Here is a 17,239-nt window from a genome sequence, read left to right on the forward strand (position 1 = left end):
AGGATATGTCTATTCTGCCTTCAAAAACTGATCAGACAAATGCAACTTAGTATGCTGGATTTAACATTTAACTTTAAACATTAACTTTAAGCTTCGCCTTGGTACCATCCTACTTCTGTATACTGCCTGCAAAGGCAGCATTTTTCAGATTATTGACATAGCCTGTTTCTCTCTTATAGGCAGTGAGAGAGAGCAAGAAAGACAGAGACGGAAACAAGAATGGGGAAACTAAGGTTTGTGAGATCAAAGCCTTCTTTCATCACAAAATCAAACATCATAGAACAATTCAAACATGCTGTCCTGCAGTACTATATCACTCACACACATAAACACAAAAACACACACATAACAAAAACGTACATCACAGAATAGTGTCTACACAAACAGCTTTGTAATTTGACTATATAAAATAAAGATTCTGTAAACTACCATAGATCAATTAAGGTTTCTGTGTCATCAGAAATTTATTCCATAATACAGGCAACCCTCCTCTGTCAGTAATGAAGATCTCTCTCTCTCTCACAAACACACACACACACACACAAGCGTAGCCTGAGGAAACCTTGTGCTGAAAACAGTGTACTTCTACTGTGTCTCACTTACTCTCAAAACTACATTAATAATGAATCTATCAAAGTCCTTAAACCATCCTCTCTCTCTCTCGCTCTCTCTCTCTCTTGCACTACATTACATGACTTCAGAGCCTGCATGAGAAAGTATGCAACATAAGTGCTTTTCCAAAACATAGTGCACAACCTATATAGGCAGCATTTTGAAAGCTTCATATGCCTCCTGGTAAGACGGCTGTTCTAAAAGGTAGATAACTTAATTGTGCTATCTCATAAGATACCTATTTGGTCAAATTATAATGTAGCATCACATGTATCCTTTGTGAAGAAGGCAATCCCAGAATGGATTGCTCAGAGAAAAAGTAAATACAAGATGGCAGACGATGCAAGAGCAATGCTGATTTTAACTAAACTTATATTGGTAACACTTTTCACTAAGGTTAAATTCATTAACATTAGTTCATGCAATAAGTATCATGAACCAACGATGAACAATATACATTATTTTGTACAGAAATTATTCATCTTTGTTACTGGAAGTTAATAAAAATATAATTTGATTATTGTTAGTTCATAGTGCATTAACTAATGTTAACATATCCCTCTTTAAATTTTAAAAATGGTCTGCACTTACATAGCACTTTTTTTAACCTTAGAGGTTACCAAAGCGCTTTACACTGTGTCCCAATCACCCATTCACACTCACACTCATACAGAGCTGCCATGCTAGGCTCTAGCCTGCCATTGGGAGCAACTTGGTGTTCAGTGTCTTGCCCAAGGATACTTCGGCATGTGGAGACATGTGGGCTGGGAATCAAACCACCAACCCTGCGATTAGCAGCCGACCCGCTCTACCACATGAGCCACAGCCGCCCCACAAAAATGCATCAATATATGATGAAATTAACAATAACCAAGATGAACAAATGTGGTAACTGTATTGTTCATTGTTGGTTCATGTTAACTAGTGTAGTTAACTAATGCTGACAAATGGAATCTTTTTGTAAAGAGTTACCCTTGTATTTCATTCAATACTGAAAAATATTAATAAAAATAGTTAAGAGTAATTAGAAATGTATTATTTTACCCAATATTTGTGTGAGTTATGTATTTTTATGCATATTAGAGCATTATGTTCTTAGCTTAGCATCATGCCAATGTCAACCGTAAAGTCTCTTGTGCAGAACAATATGTGTGTGGCACAGGGTTGCTGCCTATGCAGAGAGTTCCAAATTAGTCATATCTGAGGTTCCATTTAGATGCAAATGTAATTTTTTATTTTTATGATATACACATTTCAATTGCAAAAAATTCCATCAAATTAAATAGAGTAATATTTAAGTAAATAGAATTTTAAAAACCTAAATAGTGTCATTTTTGGCCCAGTTTTTGGAAGGTTATTCTGTTTATTAATAAAGTTTCGGAAACTGACTGATCTATGATTGGGTTCTGTTCGCTTAACCTGACACCTTCCTGCAGCGAGATATGGCCCAACAATAACTAAAGAACAGTGCATATACTGTAAATGCCAAATCACATTTGGTGAGAAAGACCCCTTAGAAGGCAGCTGCCTACATAATATAGTAGGGAAGCTCTCTAGGTTTTGGAACAGATTCAAAGGATTATAAAGGGAGAGGATATGGCAACCCACACACACACACACACACACACACACACACACACACACAGACCTGTGTGTTAACGTCCATGCCGGACTCCAGTAGCATCCGAACAGTGGTGTGATGGCCGTTTCTTGCAGCCAGATGGAGAGGTGTGTGCTTGCGCGTGTTGCAGCTCATGAGGTTTGGGTGTGCACTCAGCAGCATACCGACCACCTGCAGACGGCCATACTGGGCGGCAAGGTCCAGTGGCGTCTCCGCTCGACTGTTTCTCATGCTGGGGTCTGTCAACTCCTGCAGCAAGACACGGACCACCTCTGAGTGACCATACTGAGCTGCACAATGCAGGGCCGTCTCTTTTTCATTGTTCTGAGAAATCAGAGAAAAAACAGAGAGAGAGAGAGAGAGAGTCAAAATGTACAGTAAGCTGCTTTAATACAGATTATAATAACCCATTGTTTTAAAGGTGAAGAGTGTCATTCTTTTATATACAGTAAGTTATAAACATACTCCTATCCCAGCTTAATATACAGAGACAATTATAAGCCATTTGTAGGTTGATTTCCCTGCAGTGTATAACACTGTGACACTGTGGTGCTTTCAAAACATTGTTCTGTTTGTTTGAGTATCCCAACTAGTCCTACACAACACTGGCTCAACCAACAGCCTGATTTTGGTGAGGGACTATCTAGTGATAGTGTTCAGGAAACCTGTTTTAAAACATAATTTTTACAATTCCATTTGTTACACAAGTGGCTTAGAAATTAAACACTTCAACTAAGCACTTTGCTCATTTTGTAAATCTGTGTATTATGTCTATACACCATGTACTGTGTATATTGTTTATTCTGTGGACTACAGAATTTTCACTCATTGTTACACTTGTGTACTTTATATGGTCACAAGTCACAATAAATTGTGATCGCTTCATACAACAGTATGATTGCAGTTACTGTAACAACAAAAATATATAGTGTTGTTATAAAGCATGTCAGCAAGGCATGTCAACAAAGTACGCCATCTATGATGTTATAGAATTTTAATTACTATTGAAGATCCAAGAAAAAGAAACAAGCAATTGTCCACGCGACACCGTACATTTACAATTGTACATGACACCGCACAGACTCCCAGCATGTGGAGGCTCATACTACTCTCCGCGACCCACACACAACTTACCATGCGGCCCATTGAGAGTGAGAACCACTCTTTGCAACCACGAGGAGGTTACTCCATTTGACTCTACCCTCCCTTGCAACCAGGCCAATTTGGTGGCTTAGGAGACATGGCTGGATTCACTCTGCACACCCTAGATTCAAACTCATGACTCCAGGGGTGGTAGTCAGCGTCAATACTCGATGAGCTACCCAGGCCCCTGAGCATGAGATTTTTAAGAGATCCGTCAGTCCGTTATTATTCATATGCTGTCTGTCATATTGACACATAAAAACAAGCAAGAAACACCACTTAAACTGCACGTGGTATATCTCTTTCTCTGTGTCTGTGTGTGCATGAAAGAAGGAGAGGACAGCGCTCAAGGTGCAAATGCGAGCAAAACACTCAGACTTTAGAGCCCTGATTATTGCAAATAATTCACAAAATGTACTGTATCCTAACTGCTTAAATTAAATGGTATTCATCATTATTACCTATACTAAAAATACTAATATTTGGGGGGTTTTATACTTAAAGTTAGAGGTTTGTTTTATTCCCTAATCTTAAGTATGAGCAATAGTGCATAGCAGGTACCACTATACAAAACAATAACAAAGTGTCTGAGAACATTATGAAACTATGTATCTTCTACGGTACATCCTGTATTATGACGCCACAGCACCCTCTAATGCCTGTACTTGTGTATGTGTGTCTTTTTTAGAGGGTAGTTCCAACAAACCGAGGAAAGTGAGAAATGGGTGCATATATCTGCAGAATAAAGAAAGAAAGTGCATTTGAGCATGTCTGTCAATAATAGAGAGCGTTGCATTGAGCGGCCACTTTAACTGCAATTACTTTTTTGAAGAAAATGGGTTCTGTAATTAGCCCGACATGATTTAAAGAGATGATAAGAGACTCTCATTCCCTCAAGCACTATGAAGAAACGGAACTGACAGTGCAGATAAATATCTCTCTGTCTCTCTTCCCTGTCTTTCTGCCATGTTCTGCATATAACACCAAATAGACACACATACACACTTATATTTAGCTATCAAATGAGGACATTCTGTACACTTCCATTACTTGTATATAAAGCTAATTAAAATAACAAAAGAGTTAAACCTAACCCTACCCACAAACGATCACTTTATTTAGCATTTTTAAATAAAAATAATAATATTTCCTTTATTAGCAGGACGCTTTTCCCTCCATACTGTTCACGCCCTAATGTTTAATATCCAAGATGGTCTGTCATGATAAAACAACCTAAACCTAAAACGAGGTTAAATGAACTGTGACATAATCGTGACAACATATCTAGAATGATCAGCACTTTAAAAGGTACAAAACACATAATTAAAGTATAAAATAGATAAACAGACATAAAAAAGGGCTTGGTTGGTTGTTCACACTCACAGGATCTATTCCAATGAGAAGCCCGTTAAATTAGCCAAGCAATAAAGCAGATGTACAGACAGACAACGCAACCCATGGGAGGGCAGAGGAGGTGTGGAGAGATGCATTAGTTTTGTCTATCCTGTGCAATCCAATGCAGATTTATCTGGACTGATATTGCAGGATCAAGCTACCAAGCCTTTCAAACACAGGAAGGGGAGTTAAAATGTTATGATCTGACTGTAATGCACATGGTTTTACTTTTCTCTCTCTCTCTCTCACACACACATATTATCATCTGTACTCATTCAGCCAAGGGAGGAAGTGACCTCATCCTACTGACCTGTGCTTAAGAGAACTGGTTGAGCATGTTAACATGGTGGATCTGACACTGAGACTCATAAACACATGAAGCCATTGCTGTGTGTTTGTGTGGGAGAGTGAGTCTGAGAGAGGAATTCAGAGGGCAGTCTCTTGTAGGCTATGAGGGGCTTGAGTCAGAGAAAACGGTGCAACATTTCATCCTCCGAGCCAGAAAACAAAACATTCCTAAGTAACACAAACACTAAATTCCAACCACTTTACATATACATAAGTACCAGTACATGGTGATTTACAGTCTGTCTGTCTATCTATCTATCTATCTATCTATGTAACAATGCTGCTGGTGCTGACAAAGACGATGACGTGAAGAACCCAAGTGCAAATTTATTCCAAACGTGAAATCCAAAAAACCCTAACTATAAATGTGAAAAAGTACAAAACATGAACTTGACTTGACTATAAACAATGACTTGACCTAACATGACAATGTTACCAAACACAATACCTGACAAAGGACAATGGAAAACATGAGGGCTTAAATACATACACATACATACATATATATACACACACACACATCACAACAGCTGAACTGTATTACGTGAACTGCTGATGCAGGTGCAAGCAGGCTGCTGTGTGCGTATTAGCAGGTGCATCAGACCAACCTCACCCAACACCCCAAAAGACGTCATGTAGTTCCCCACATCCTTGAGGGGTGGAAGTGACGTAACTATCATGGGAGCTAGCATTTCTTTCTCTCATTCGGCTGGGGCCATCTAACACTATCATAAACATCAGTGAAGGTGTTCTCTCCCTTTCCTATTATTTTAGGGGGGAAAGACCCCACGGAGACCACATCCTGCTCAAAAGGGGAGGTCAACATGTGGCAATGGCAAGGCAGATGTGGGTCCGCAGACAGGGAGACTGTACCGCAGAATATACATCACAGGGGTTACCGGAGTAATCTGCACCTTTGGAGCATAAGCAAAAGGAGGTAGATCCTTCATATTTGGCTCCTAAACTATGGAATAGTCTCCCTAACACTGTTCAAGATGCAGACACACTGCCTCAGTTTAAGTCTAGACTAAAGTCTCATCTATTTAGCCAGGCATACACCTAATTTATCCTAAATTGACTCCTATACTGAGGTCACCAGAACCGGCTGGATCCAGCACCATTCCTGCTTCCTGTTGGACTCCACTGCTACGTGTCGCTGAATGATGATGACTAAATGCAGCCAGTGCCAGCCAAACATAACTTCAGTCTATTATGATGGACTTCAGAGGATGAACTGATGTCAACTCCAACCAAAAGACATGGGATACTTCATATGCCATTGTCTGAACCTTGGATTTAGGTTCCAAGGTTACCAGTTACTGAAATTACCGGCCAGGTTGAACTTCTTTTCACATCCCTGATCTCTGCCTGCATCACCTCGGTCTATTGATGGACTACGATCTTGAAATGGAATGCATAGACTAACAATTGCCAACAAAAGCCTTCATCAGCCAATTAACAAAGCAATTAATCCAGGATGTGCTTCAAAACATTGGTCATTAATCTTACAGTTCAATCAAAATCGATGTTTAAACACTGACCATTAACACTTAGTTTAATAATTTTAAACCATGACTTTAACTATACATAAGTAATATTTACATTATATTCATGATGTTAGCCAGAGGGGAACTGGCCCCCACAGTGAGTCTGGTTTCTCCCAAGGTTATTTTTCTCCATTAATCAACATCTTATGGAGTTTTGTGTTCCTTGCCACAGTCACCTTCAGCTTGCTCACTGGGGTTATTAATACAATTATAATTGAATTACTTATTTTTAAACATGATTACAATCGTATTTTATCTAATTACACAATGATGATTCATTGACATTATAGACATTACAGTTTTATCGTCTGTTAATGCCTTATCTTCTGTAAAGCTGCTTTGAAACGATGTGTTGTGAAAGGCACTATACAAATAAAATTGACTTGACTTGACTTTAAGGAGAGGGCTTTCAGCTTGACTAAATCTAGCGGCTCAAATGGGGTTCTCTAAATGCCCAAGAGGACCACGATGAGATCCCATGAGGGGAAGATGCATGGCCTGGGATGATTCAGCCTCCAGGCACCTCTGAGCAACCTGATGATCAGGTCATGTTTCCCTAGGGACTTACCATCCACTGTGTTGTGGTGTGCAGCTCTTGCGGCTACTTATACCTTCAAGGTGGAGGGAGAAAGCTGTGTCCCAGCGTGTCTGTCCCGAGGCGACTCCCCTCAAGGAATACCAGAGTGGGCAGTGGGAGGATACCCGGGAAGCAAACAGGTCTACCTGTGCTTTCCTGAATCGAATCCAAATCAGCTGGACCACCTGGGGGTGGAGTCTCCACTCTCCGCTGAGTGTTGCCAGCCGTGACAGCGCATCTGCTGTGGTGTAGAGGCTGCCCAGGATATGAGTGGCCCACAGCAAGCTCAGCCACTGCTGACTCCAGAGGAGGAGATGGCGGACGAGTTGCAACATGCAACAAAAGTGTATGGTGATTTATATATGCTACTGTCGCTGTGTTGTCGGACCGGACCAACTCATGCTTGCCCTGGATCAATGGCAATAGACTACGCAGGGCGAGTAGAACAACCAGCAACTCTAGGCAGTTGATGTGCCAAACCAGTCGCAGTTCTGACCAGGAACAGGCGGCTGCGTGCCCATTTCACACAGTGCCCCATCCCAGATTGGAGGCATCTGTGGTGAACATGACACGTCTGGACACTTGCTGTAGGGGAACTTCTGCCCGTAGAAATGCAAGGTCTGTCCAAGGGCTGAATAAATGGTGGCAGAGCGGCGTGATAGCTACGTGATCTGTGCCGCGGCACCATGCACATCTATGACTCAAATCTGAAGTCAGTGCTGAAGCGATCTCATATGCATCAACCTGAGCTCTGTGACTGTGATGGCCTTGGTCTGCTTCTTCACCACCGAGAACTGCTGGGCAAAGTCCTCAACGGTGTTGCCGAAAAGTCCTATCTGGGAGTTGAGAAAGCGGGCTTTGTCGTCGTCCCTCATCTCGACCAGATTCAGCCACAAGGGGCGTTCCTGGATCACCAAGGTGAACATCACCTGCCCAAGTGCTCGTGTTGTGACCTTTTTTCACCCGGAGGGCAAGGTCGGTCGAGCATGGCCGTGAGCAGCACCCCGAAACCCAGGAACCAATCATCAAGCCACAAGCGCTCAGGGGAGGGTGGATGGTTCCAGTCCAACACGATGCTCGTGGCGGCCCGGGCAAGCATGGCAGTCAGCTCTGCGTCAGTCTCAGACTGGGCTGGCAGACCTGAAGGTGGCAGCCCAGTCGAGCCAGTACAGCTTTAGAATAGCACAAGGAATTTAGACAAAACACAAAGAAGCATACTGTAGGCTACTACTGGACACATCTACTCATTCTGCATAATTACCATTTGCAACAATTTAGAACACCATAAATTGATAAAAATCTGTAAAGCTATCTTAGATTTCATCTTCTTTAAAAGAAGCCACCCTTTGCCTAGATTACAGCTCTGGAAACTCTGGACATTCTCTCAGATAACTTAATGAGGTGCCCAATTGGGATACTTTTTAAACAGTATTGAAGGAGTTCCCGTGTACTTGTCGGTTTCTTTTCCTTTATTATTTCGTCTAACTTTGTTCCAACATCAAAATAGTTTTATTAATATGTGAGTTTTGTAATAAAAGTCATACAGTATGTAGACACAAGTTTGATAAGCATTTTAAGTTCTAAAAGCCTTTTAAGATCATTAATTTACCCAAGTATGATCAAAGTGTTGACTGGAAGAGTAGATGGTATCTGCTTGATTAAAGCCATTAGTTCGCTGCCATTCAATTAATCGGGAGCACACCCCTTATTGGAGGATTTATAACCCATGTGTGTGTGTGTGTGTGTTTGTGTCATCATAAAAACTATGAAACACTTAGTTTTACATGATGGGACTATAAATGGCCTGTACGTACTGTAGCTGTGCAGAAATATTGGCATACCCTCTGACACCAAATATATGAATATTACATTCATATATGAGTAATTCCTCAGTCATACATATATTACACTGAGGTGTAATATGTATCGTAATCTCTCTGCCACAGGCCATGCGTGTGCGTGTGCAGGTCTGGGCCTCTGTTTCGCCGCTTTTCATTGCTTATGGCTTCTAAAGCACCGTGCATATTAATCTACAGAGACTGATGTAAAATGAGGCGAAAAAGCAACATCTTTAGCAAATGATCATGCTGTGGTATTATGAGCATGTATTTGTGTGTACCTGTTCATTAACCCTGCTGTGAGACGGTCCATGGTGAATCAGAATCTGAACAATCTCCACGTCACCTCTCCATGCTGCCAGATGCAGAGGAAAACAGCCCTTACTGTCTGCCACATTAGTGGAAGCTTCAAACTGCAACAACTTCAACACCACGTCCCTAAGAGAGAGACAGAAAGAGATAAATATTCAGAGGGGAGTATTTTTTAAACAGCCATTAATTCTTGCAATTCTGTTTCGTGCCGCCAACGGCACATAAATTCAATTGTGCACTTCAAACCATGCAAATCTTCAATGGTACTGTTTGACATCTTAAAGTTTTTTTCAGGCACTGTGTAAATGGGGTAACTGTGCACAATTAATACACAATACATAATCATAGAACTCTAATAAATTCCTCTCCCACACTGTGACTGGCCTCATTTTTACAAATGGTTAAAGCTCCAAAACCCTGATATAATCTAATTCAATCCCATCTTAAAAAAATCTGCCTTTCTCTCCATCCATTAGCACAATTTTGTAATCCTGATATGAGATGAGCTGGATTAGGGCTCTGGAATCTGAAGTAAGCTTGATGTTTAAGTAGCGCTTAAATCTACAATTCCCATGATGGGAAGGAATGAATGTCTGAGACTAGGGTTGTGCCGATCGTGATGGCTGACCAACATCACGATGTAGAGCCACCATCGTGATGCCACGCCCCCTTTTGCGAGTCTTGCTAGTGTGACTCACTAATCCTAGTCTCTTCTATAGTTAACCTAAAAACTTTGCAGGGATTGCTCTGTAAATTAAATTGAGAATATAACTAATGCATATATGCTATTTTAAATACTGTAGTTTATGCCAGAGACGTGACGTGTTAGTCTGTGAAAATACCGTGTCAGGCAGGCTACACAAATATTGATCTTGACATTGTTAGCTTCTTGTCTTTTTTTACATGTCTTACACTGTACATTTAGATTAAAATATTTTATGTTGTAGGCTACAAGAAAATAGCCTTTATTAATTAATTATTAGTAGTTGTAGTGTCTCAGATAATCTTGCTCATTGTCACATAGCTCTTGTATACACTGAAGCGGCAGTTTAAGATAAACACAGACCAGCGAATGTCAAATAACTTTTGTATGGTTAATACTTTTAAAGAAAAATTTCCTTGGCCATAAATCCATAATGTCAAATCAAATGAAAGAAACAAGGTGAATATGAATAACACACATTTATTAAAACATAGAAGAACAACACTCAGACCGAAAATCGGCATTAAACATTTCACTTATAATTAGCAGCACAATTAACTTCAGCACAGGCTACAAAATAAATTATGTTATGGAAATATTGTAAAGTGGTCATATGAACTACACAAATGAACGTTTAAAAAATAATATGCAAAATCGAATAGCTCCGCAACGGATGGCGAAAAATGCGTAAAGAAGTCTAATATCTTTCACCATAGACCATGTTTAAATTTCGATGTTTCTGGCCAGAAATACCAACATATTCACTTTATCTGGTTTTAATAAGCTGCGGATTGGAGTAACTACACTACCCGCTGTGCTGAAGACCCGCTCTGATGGAGTACTGGTAGCACATATGCACAGATATTTCCGTGCTAATCTTGCCATGAACGGAAACCTTTTGTCGTTCGTTTTCACCAAGTCAGCGGGTCCTCTTCCCCATCAATGGCCATTTCCTGCAGGTACATGGTCATTTCTGCCTCGACCTTTTGCTCATCAGTGAGTAAAATAACGAAATTATAGTTTTTAAGTGGAAAATAGTATTTATGTAAAGAGATATATTAAAATAAAAAGTGCACAACTCTTCTTAAGTGAAAGCTAAAAAAAAAAAAAATGCTTCACGTGTCGTGCAACCTACTGATAAAGCGCCGACGAGTCATTAGTTGGGTAGTAAAATAACGAAATTATATAATCCCGCCAAGCTCCCCCCGACGATATCATCGTCCATCGCGATGTTTTACTGTCAACATCGTCAACTGCCAATTTAGGGGACATCGCCCAACCCTATCTGAGACGTTTAGGTTTGAATGTGTGTAAAGCATGTTATGTGTGAGCATTTCAAAACTCAATAATTTATTCTGAACCTCAATCAGATTTCATTGTACATCCATCTTCATTGGGGCATGTCCTATGCACATCGCAGGAAATGCTGGAGCCTATCCCAGCTATCTCAGGAAACACCCTGGACAGGTGGCCAGTCCATCACAGGGCAATGCTCACTCTCACACTCACACTCACTCTCACTCTCACTCTCACACTCACACTCACACTCACACTCACTCTCACACTCACACTCACACTCACACTCACACTCACACCCACACTCACTCCCACACTCACTCCCACACTCACTCTCACTCTCACTCTCACATTCACTCTCACACTCACTCTCACCTCACCTCACTCACTCACACTCACTCTCACCTCACCTCACTCTCACTCTCCACTCGCTCACACCTCACTCTCACACTCACTCTCACCTCACTCACTCTCACTCTCACACTCACCTCACTCACTCACTCTCACACTCACTCTCACCTCACTCTCACTCACTCACACTCACTGTCACACTCACTCACACTCACTCTCACTCACTCCACTCACTCACACTCACTGTCACTCTCACTGTCACACTCACTCTCACACTCACTCTCACACTCACTCTCACACTCACTCTCACTCTCACACTCACTCTCACACTCACTCTCACACTCACTCTCACACTCACTCTCACACTCACTCTCACACTCACTGTCACACTCACTCTCACACTCACTCTCACACGCACTCTCACTCTCACTGACACACTCACACTCACACTCACACTCACTCTCACACTCACTCTCACTCTCACACTCTCACACTCACTCTCACACTCACTCTCACACTCACTCCCACACTCACTCTCACACTCACACCTATGGGCAATTTAGGGTCTCCAATTAACAACCTGTATTTTTGAACTGTGGGGGAAACTGGAGCAAATCCACGTGAACACAGGGAGAACATGCAAACTCCACACAGAAAGGCCCAGTTGAGCCAGGACTCGAACCTGAGACCTTCTTGCTTTGAGGCGACAGTGCTACCCACTGAGGGACTTTTTCATTGTGTATTCTAGGAATAAATACTAGGCTGTGAGGGAAATACTTTGAATGCATTCAATATGTTCATTCTTTTTTGTGTGTAAAAGCTGCCTTGTTTATTTGTTGTTGAACTATCTGTCTTGATGAAATGTAGATCGGACTGCACATCTGCTCCTCACAGCCTCAATTTCATTCACGTAAAATGATATAAGTTAGATTTGATAGACTAAAATCTGAGACCTCTAATCTGATTGGACAACAGTGTTTCAATATTTAGAATCACAACACTGGGACACTTAATTGTTAGTAGAGCTAAAATACACAATTGTGTCTAAATTGGCAAGTTACCCATGTACTCATAATATGAGATACATTACATCATATTCCAAGTCTTCTGAAGTTGTATGATAGGTTTTGTTGCAAAACAACAAAGCATTTTTTGCAGTGAAAAGTATTGGAATATGATGCACGAGTCACATGGACAAATTTGATGATACATTTGTGTCTTTTGTAAGTGAATCACTATCAACGGCCATTGTATTGAGAGGTTGGTTCTTGATATTCAATAAAACGTTGTGTAGCACTGAAAGCCATTTGGGTTTGTAATGACATGAGGGTGAGTAAATTTGTTTGGATGAACTATCCCTTTAAATATGGTGTCTACGCTGACAAAAGTCCATTGAGTCAATATGTAAAGGTGTGTGTGTGTGTGTGTGTGTGTGTGTGTGTGTGTGTGTGTGTGTGTGTGTGTGTGTGTGTGTGTGGGTTACCTGTGTCCATTCAGTGAAGCGTGGTGCAGAGATGTGTATCCTGAGCTGTCTACACAATTCACATTTAAGCCTCTCCACATACTGCAAATGAAAAGAAAAAATTGATCAGTCCAGGACACTGAACATGAAGGCACAAGTTCAAAACTCCTAAATATTTACAACTCTGATCTGAATCTCAAGAACGGATCTGAGAGCTGATACAGTGGAATTTGTGTAGATCATGCCTGGATTGTTATGGTAATGGAAGCATCCCCATTCTCACAATCTCCAGAGGACCTTCATTATTGTTCAGAGAATACACAAACACATATTTAATATGCAAAGCAAGTAAGTTACATAATTGCCTGCAAATAAATGACCAAACACACTGTGCTGCCAGAAAACATAGTTCGTATTTAGATTCAAGAATAGGAAGAATTTAATTTCAATCATTCAATTCAATGAAAGGGCACTGAGTTTAAACTGTGATTTTGTGCTAAATGATTGTACAGTGTTCATTTATTGATAACGCTTGATCAGCCAAGGCAAAGCATTACTTCCCAATTCAACTTTCTTTCATACAAACACACACCTAAGTTACTATCTAAATGAGGACATACCATAGACTTCTAGTATAATAACTATAGATGAACTTTAACGCTACCCTTTATAGAAAACATTTGAATTTTTAGAATAAATTATTCGCTTTCTTAATTAATTGTTTTCCCAATCGATGTAGTCTCTCATTGCCTCCAAAGGAAGGTTTTGTCTGATTTAGCTCACAAATATATGTCTCCAAACTATAGCTAAGTAAAAACATCCACATATATGAACACACACACACACACACACACACACACACACACACACACACATGCATACTTGAGAACAGCTGTTGACGTCCATAACTAGAATGTGAGCAGTCAATAGAGATGATGTCTAGACTGATATATAAACTCACTCCAGACATGCACAGATAGGAAAAATGCCACGACCCATGACATGACTCAAAACATGACCAACCAATCACAAGACAGCAGGAAGTACACACACACACACACACACACACACACACACAGTCCCATGCTGCCATAAATACAGACATTCCAATGGTCTGCAGAAACAACATTAGGCAGAGGAGTATGAGAAAACATCTTAACCTAATTCAGAGGGTAACGTCAGTGTGTGTGCGTTTATGTGTGTGAGTGAGAAACCGAGAGGGAAACAGAGTAGGGTCCTTTAAAGGAATGTCCTGGGTTCAATACAACTAAACCTCTATTATCACAGAAAATACTTTCAACTCATCAATCAGTTTGTGAAAATAAATCTGTGTACAGTACTGCAGTACTGTGCATTCTGGAGGGTTTGAAGCAGAAATTTTCTTGATTTTTGTTTAAGCAATTCTTCTTTTTTCGAGCTGTAAAGTTGTAAAAATCTTTCATTTACTGGTGGGACTACTGTTCCAGGCGGAGGAACTTTAAGCATTATGTCACTTACTGGCATCCTTACAGACACTGAGCAAAAGATACTGCATAAAAATTTACACAAAATAAGATGGAATGCGATTTTATCACGATAGTCTCATGTAAACACATATTATACTGTATGCATAATAGTGTTTTGGCTATACATTTGAAACTGTGTGTATTTTATATTATAGTGCAATGCTTTGCCCCATTGATTTCAATTGTGCATTACTGTAAACAAAATTTTTGTTAGTTTTTACAAACTGAGGAATTAGTCAAAAATACTTTGTGGTAATCTGCATTATGCAAACATGCTGTCAATAAAGCTTTAATTTAAATCAGATTAAAACTTTAGGCACACAAAATAAGTACTTGAGCACAGGCACAGAGAACAAAAATGCTGCAGCCATTCAAAATTTAAATTTTGTATAGTTTTCAATGTGAATTATCATCTTACAGATACTGTCAATCAACTACATTTACATTTATGCATTTGGCAGACGCTTTTATCCAAAGCAACTTACAGTGCCCTTACTACAGGGACAATCCCCCCGGAGCAATCTGGGGTTAAGTGTCTTGCTCAAGGACACAATGGTGGTGGCTGTGGGGCTCGAACCAGCGACCTTCTGATTAACAGTTATGTGCTTTAGCATACAGTCTACAATCTATATTATCCTGATTTAAAATGTTCACTGCACTGCCACACCAGTTGCTTGTCTATGCACGGTTTTTATGGATTTAAGCACTTTGAAGCTTTGTTGCTTGTGTTGTGTCCTGGCAGAACACTTGTGCAGCTGTCTCTTTAAAAGGAACAACAGAGAAGGTTAAAAAGCATGGAATTGAGTTAGTTAACAGCATTAGATCAAGCTGAAAAATAAGACTGCTCCTCCACAGATTAGGCAAGTATTCAGGGTATTTCCTCCTCATATTGAGCATTTACTGCATGAGAGGCTCATTCTCTGTGTTTATCAGAGGTCACAGTCTGCAGCAGTGTGTCTGTGACATGGTTGAATGAATCTCAAGTCATGGTAAAGGAACATAATAGCTCAGACATCCTGATGATTTGTGTGAGAAAGAGATTCCACATGTTCTGGGCCATTTGAATAACTAAAAAAAACATACATAAGTATCAGGTTGATACTTGATGCCATTTTCTAATCTTATGAGAATTGATTTTGAAAAAATAAAATAAAATATTGACATGAGGGCATGCTTCAACATACACAATAGGAGATGTTAAGCAAAATGACAATCTCATTTACCATCAACAGTTAATGGTGACTGAGGCTGCCAGCCCCATATATTCCACCAAACATCTTATTTGTGTTCTGTGGAAGAAAGTAAGTCATAAGTATTTGTAACAATATGAAGGTGAGAAATGAATATAGAATGTTTAATTCTTTAGTAAACTGTTCCTTTAACATCAGGATGAAACTAAAGCATAATATTATGAAGAACAAGAATAAAATTAGTTTGCATTCAAGCATCTTTTTCACACACACACACACACACACACACACACACACACACACACACACACACACACACACACACACACACACACACACATGTTGTGTTTCCATGTTTTATGGGGACTTTCCATAGACATAATGGTTTTTATACTGTACAAACTTTATATTCTATCCCCTAAACCTAACCCTACCCCTAAACCTAACCCTCACAGAAAACTTTCTGCATTTTTACATTTTCAAAAAACATAATTTAGTATGATTTATAAGCTGTTTTCCTCATGGGGACCGACAAAATGTCCCCACAAGGTCAAAAATTTCGGGTTTTACTATCCTTATGGGGACATTTGGTCCCCACAAAGTGATAAATACACGCTCACACACACACACACACACACACACACACACACACACATACACACATTAAGCACACAGAGCAAGGGAAAGCCCTGCCGTTACTGGGAGTGTATGACTCATCCTGTGTGTGTGGAGAGCACCAAGGTGCTGCACTGCATACAGTATATCAGTGTTACCCAACCTGCCACACACACACACACACACACGTGGCAATGCAGAGCTAATTGGCACAGCTACACACACTGGAATCTGAGTAGCTAGAAGCACAGGAGGGAGGGTTATTGAAGAGGAGGATATGAATAGAAGCAGAGAACGAAAGAGAGACAGAGATGCGTAAATAAGCTCCCACTGCGCATCGACACTGCTCTCCTGATACACACAAATACAAACTTCAAATATCTCACACAGATGAACAACACTTTAGTCTACACAATACTTTATGTGCCATAACATTATTACAAACAGCTGGTTGCTAAATACTGTAGTTCTGGGTGGTTGCTAGGGCATTGCTATCGTGGTTGCTAGGGTGTTCTGACAGTTAAAAGAGCCCACCTGATAATATGGCTCAGATCCCTCCAAAAATGTCTTTGGGATTTGTTTTGTATAAACTGCCAGTCTATACACAAAATAAAGTGATTTCTGGGTTATTACACTGGGTTTGTCCTTTAAAATGTACACTTTAAAATGGTTAACAGGAGTGGCCCATTGAGAACTATAGGGGGAGATCGGGGATTTTTACTCC

The 17,239-nt window shown here is 40.3% G+C and overlaps 1 protein-coding gene across 3 annotated transcripts in view; it reads right to left on the minus strand.

Annotated features, from left to right (window-relative positions):
• LOC127638898 (ankyrin repeat and sterile alpha motif domain-containing protein 1B) overlaps window positions 1-17,239 on the minus strand; it is a 187,726-nt gene that overhangs the window by 127,392 nt on the left and 43,095 nt on the right. For all 3 annotated transcript variants that reach the window (XM_052120632.1, XM_052120631.1, XM_052120633.1), the window contains exons 2-4: window positions 13,227-13,307; window positions 9,363-9,519; window positions 2,261-2,557 (exon numbers count right to left, since the gene is read on the minus strand). In XM_052120632.1, the coding sequence (XP_051976592.1) occupies window positions 2,261-2,557; window positions 9,363-9,519; window positions 13,227-13,307 (535 nt within the window). The remainder of the gene's footprint in view (window positions 1-2,260; window positions 2,558-9,362; window positions 9,520-13,226; window positions 13,308-17,239) is intronic.

This window comes from Xyrauchen texanus, chromosome 47, assembly GCF_025860055.1.
Source record: "Xyrauchen texanus isolate HMW12.3.18 chromosome 47, RBS_HiC_50CHRs, whole genome shotgun sequence".
Taxonomy (NCBI): Eukaryota; Metazoa; Chordata; class Actinopteri; order Cypriniformes; family Catostomidae; genus Xyrauchen; species Xyrauchen texanus.